The sequence below is a fragment of the Acanthisitta chloris genome, unplaced genomic scaffold, assembly GCF_000695815.1.
Source record: "Acanthisitta chloris isolate BGI_N310 unplaced genomic scaffold, ASM69581v1 scaffold36451, whole genome shotgun sequence".
Taxonomy (NCBI): domain Eukaryota; kingdom Metazoa; phylum Chordata; class Aves; order Passeriformes; family Acanthisittidae; genus Acanthisitta; species Acanthisitta chloris.
The window spans coordinates 1-4,789 of NW_008658294.1; the positions used below are offsets into that span (position 1 = coordinate 1).

The window sequence follows — 4,789 nt, forward strand, 5'->3', positions numbered from 1 at the left end:
CGCAGAGACCCCCCCATTCCCACGGTCAGACCCTGCCTCGTTCCCTCTCTCCACAAAGACCCCCACGGTCAGACCCTGCCATGTCCTCTCTCTCCACAAAGGCCCCCACGGTCCCTCTCTCTGCAGGGACCCCCCAGGTCTCCCCTTCCTCCATACCGACCCCCATCACCACGGAGAGGTGCTCCCCATCCCTTTCTCTGCAGAGACCCCCAGTGAGACCCCTGAGTCCACGTCCTGGGGGGCCCCTGCCCTACACTGAGTGCCTGCTGTGCTCTCTCTGCGCCAGGACCAGCTGCAGCAGAAGATCTTCTGCCCTGGACCTGTGACCTGCCTGACAGCCTCTCCCAACGGGCTCTACATCCTGGTGGGAGTTGCTGAGAGCATCTACCTGTGGGAGGTATGGGGGTGCTGGGGGGCTCAGGGACACAGTGACTCACACCCTGGGCAGGTGGGGAGTGCCATGTGCTATCAGCAGTGTCCCCGTCCCTCAAGTGTCCTTAAATCTCTGCAAAAGCTGTGCTGCCTGCAGGCTGTGGGGCAGCTCGGTGGAGCAGGAGGGGGAGGGATCCTGCGAGAGGCTTCACTCTGCCCTTTTCTTCTCTTTCCAAGTGTGTCCCGGTGCCTCAGGGTCAGGTGTCGCTCCCTCGAGGCAGTAGCACAGGACCTGGTTTTCCTGCAGTGCTTGTCCCACATTCCAGCTGTGTGAGCAGGGTGTCAGCAGACCCTGCTGTGCTCTGGTCATTGTCCTGCTGGTTAATTACTGCTGGATTACCCGAGATTACGCTGCATTCCCGCCACGCCACTGAGCAAATAAAAGCAACAGCTTGTCCTGAGCCTGGGATTAAACCCTGGGATGCCTCACCTGGAGAGCTCCCCGTGGCCGGGAAGGTTTGAGGCTCACAGTGTGGGTGGCTCTACCTGAACTCATCAGGGTTTGCTGTAGTGATGTGCTTGTGGCAGCCCTGGAATGAAATCCCTGGCAGGGACTGTGGGGCTGAGCCTGCAGCAGTGGGAACTGCTGCTGGTGGTGCTTTGAGCCCTGCCCCGGCTCCCCTCGCCCACAGACATGTTCCAGGGTGGTGGCACTGTCCTGGCACATTGGAGAGGCTCCATGGAACCAGCACCCAGAGCCCTGGGTTTGTGCTGTCTGTGAAACTCCTTGACTTGCAGTTTGGTTTGATTCTGGGTGTAATTCAGACAACAGGAGGAAGTTAACTCCACTATTTTATTCAGGGCTCCCTCACTGCTTTGTTCCCTCCCCATCTGCAGTGTTGCCTTTTAACAAGAAATGCTCTGGGTTTGGTGAATTCTTTGTCCACCCTAAGGCTCCCGCTGGCCTGGGACCACACAGCCACCCTGGGGTGTCACACAGCCTCCTGTGCCACCTCCTGAGGGGCTGTGGGAGAAGGGAAGAAGCCATCAAAGCCATATGACGGTTGAGAGTGAACAGGAAATCTTTACTGCACTGACATCACTCGATTCCAGAGTTAACCTGCCAGGCCCTCCTCACACTGCCTTTGGTCCTGAACACACTTGGCTGTTCTGGCTGCACCTCAGTGGTGTCACTCACTGGTTGTGAGGTGCCAATGGGCTCCTGTGGTCGACAGAACCTCCTCTTTTCCCCTTACTGCACTGAGGGCAGGGCACCATGCTATCCCAGGGCACCTCCACACTGCCTAACGACCTCCTGCTCTTCCCCTCACTCCAGGTGTCCAACGGGAACCTCCTCGCCATCCTGAACCGACACTACCAGGACCTCACGTGCCTCTGCTTCACCGATGACAGCAGCCACTTCCTCTCGGGGGCCAAGGACTGCCTGGCCCTGGTGTGGAACCTCTACAGGTAAGAGGGGCCGGGGGACTTGCCTGCTCATGCAGGCACAGGGAACACCTGGGCAGGGACATTGGAGCAGGAGATGTTCCCCTTGTCCTGGAGGTGGGATCAGCTCTGGCTGAGCCTGTGTGTCCCAGCTAGGCCTGTGCTCTCCTCGGGGGCTCATCCACTGTTGACATCCACACGGGCAAGGAGCTTTTCCCTGGAGTGTCACCTGGATTATGGCATATCCCCGGGTGACACAGAGTGGATCGTGCCCTCTCCCTGCTGATGGCAGCTGGGGTCTCTGTCCCTCAGGGATGGCAAGCTCAGCAGTGCCCTCCTTTTCCACATGCTGTGACCAGTGGTGACTCCCACGTGCCACTTGGTCCTTCAGCCCAGAGAGTGATCCCAGTGGGAGCAGAGCATGGCACAGCTTCCCATGGGGCTCTGCCCTGGCTGACCCTCCCTGCTCTCCCCACAGCGTGCTGCAGGCAGAGCCCACCCAGATTCCCGACCCCCGGCACGTCTGGTCGCGGCACAGCCTCCCCATCACTGACCTCTGCTGCGGCTTCGGAGGGCCCCTGGCTCGGGCTGCCACCGCCTCCCTCGACCAGACAGCCAAGGTGAGGCTCATTCCGAGGTGCCAGACCCTGCAGGCTCCAAGCTGGGCTGCAGGAAGCTGTCCCCAGGCTCTGCCCAGGCTGTCCCAAGGGTTGCAGAGGCTGAATTTTTTGGCTGTCTCAGTAGTGACTCAGAGCTGCCAGACCTGGGCTCTGCCTCTCCACCACCAGCAGTTTTGCTGCCTCTGCCCCTGGGCTGGGCAGCTGCAGTGCCTGTTCCCCTGGGAACGTCGGGGTCAGCTCCTCTGATTCCCACTGCTGATGTCCACAGGGAGCAGAGCAGGCTGGAGCCTGCAGGCAGGGGCAGGGCAGGCACAGAGGGTGTTTTGGAGCTGCCTGGGAAAGTGCCTCATCACAGAGGCTGATCCGGGGTTCTGCCCTGGTTCTGCATAGCAGAGGGGGGTGCCGGGGTGGAATGCCAGGTGCCAGTGTTCCCCCAGTCCTGCCGTTAATGTTTCAGCCCCTGATTCTCCTGCCCCTCTCACTCCAGCTCTGGGAGATCTCCTCTGGAGAGCTCCTGCTGTCTGTGCTCTTCGACGTGGGGATCATGGCAGTGACTCTGGACCTCTCTGAGTACCACATGTTCTGCGGTGGCATGGATGGGTCCATCTTCCAGGTTGACCTCTGCACCTGGGTGAGTGTGTGGGGCCTCAGGTGTGTCCTGTCACGTCAAGCCACCATCACCTCCTGGATGGGACTGGTGTGACCTGCCAGGGCACAGCAGGGCCTGTGTCTCCTCTGTCCTCTCCAGTGGTGAACCTGCTGGCTTTAACCTTCCTGGATTTTAATCCTTCTCCCTTCCTGCCTTCATTTCTGCAGCCAGTCCAGAGGGACCGGACCTTCCAGCCGGAGCGGGAGAACGGGAAGGTCTTCAAAGGGCACAGGTGAGGGACCAGACATACCTGCAGCCGCCTCACTGCCCCTGTCTGCCCACCTCGACAGTTTGTGGCAGTCCCGGAGTCATCCCAAGTTTACACATCCTCTTCCCCATTCCAGGAACCAGGTGACGTGTCTGTCGGTCTCCACTGACGGCAGCCTGCTGCTCTCGGGCTCTCACGACGAAACTGTGCGGCTGTGGGACATCCAGAGCAAGCAGTGCCTGAAGACGATGAATCACAAAGGTAGGAATGTCCTTATCTCCTGATCCTCACTGCCAGAAGCCACTGTAGTCTCACCTGTGCCACCCTGGGCATTCCAGGTGTGTCTCTGCCCCTTGCCTCATGCCCTGGGAAGGGTAGAGGCGTTGGAGGGAGCCTTGGCTGTCTGGAGTGAGGCCATGACCTTACCCACGTGTTAACAACCCTCACTGTCGAGTGAGTCATGAATTTCACCCCGTCCTGAGGTCACCCAGGATCTTCCTCCTTGTTTTCCCAAGGGAGCAGTTGCCACACACACGCCCCGGCTGTGTCTGGCGGGGAGACGGCTCCATGACCCTGGCAGTGAGTGCCCGTGAGCTCATGGGGCATGAAGGGAATCCCATATGAGCAGCTGTCTGGGATTTCAGTCCGATGGCTCCAATAAACTGTGGAGCAGCAGTTGGGTGCCTCAGGGCAAGGGAGATTTACCCCTCTTGTTACTAACTGGGTTCCTCCCTGGGTTGTCGTGGTCTCTGGCCCCTAACACTGCACCTAGCTGGTGGGACTAGCACCACTGCTCCTGAGCACAGCCCAAACCCTCCTGAAGCTGATGGTGGGGAAAGCCAGACCCTGTTCCTCCCTGGAGGTTGAGCTGCTGCCTTGGGGCAGTTTCTGGAAGCCAGGCTGTCTCCAGACCCTTTCCCTCTTCTCTTTGACTGCCAAGGACTGTCCCTAATTGGGACCCACTGCAGTGCCCGTCCAGCCTGGCGCCGCTGGCATTAGAGGGTGGAAACAGACTGAATCGGAGCTGTGAGTCATGCAGGGAGGAGGGGCAGACTTTGGCTGCAGGCCCAGCCTTGGAGCCTCCCGAGGCTGCAGGGGAGAGAGGATGGACCAGGCTCTTCCCGTGAGGGGCAGGACCAGGCTGACCCCAAGCTGTGGGTGTGCTGCAGGCTCCGCTGGCTGCCTGCTGCCTGCAGGCAGGGATTTGGCTCCCCTGGCAGCCCTGGCACCGGCACCATCCTGCTGTGCTGTATGTGCCCAGCAGAGCCCAGAGAGGGCTGGGAGCTCACCCGCACTGAGCTGTGCCATGGCTCTGGGTCCCCCCAGGCTCCCACAGCCTCCCTGCATGGGGGGGCTCTGCTGCCCCAGCCCTCCGCTCTGTGGGGCAGCACTGGTGTCTGTGTGTCCCTTGGCCTGTCCGAGCAGCGGCCTGAGCCCCCAGCAAGGTCTGTCCCCACTGCCATCCCGCGCTGTCCCGCTCTGTCCCCGGGGCAG

General features: G+C 60.6%; 1 protein-coding gene across 1 annotated transcript in view; it reads left to right on the top strand.

The window, feature by feature from the left end:
- Window positions 1–286: 286 nt before the first annotated feature.
- Window positions 287–4,789, top strand: part of WDR18 (WD repeat domain 18) — a gene marked incomplete at both ends in the record, with an annotated part of 6,469 nt that continues 1,966 nt past the window's right edge. The window contains 6 exons of the mRNA XM_009085053.1: window positions 287–397; window positions 1,709–1,842; window positions 2,297–2,438; window positions 2,926–3,069; window positions 3,255–3,319; window positions 3,432–3,556. Coding sequence (XP_009083301.1) covers window positions 287–397; window positions 1,709–1,842; window positions 2,297–2,438; window positions 2,926–3,069; window positions 3,255–3,319; window positions 3,432–3,556 — 721 coding nt within the window. The remainder of the gene's footprint in view (window positions 398–1,708; window positions 1,843–2,296; window positions 2,439–2,925; window positions 3,070–3,254; window positions 3,320–3,431; window positions 3,557–4,789) is intronic.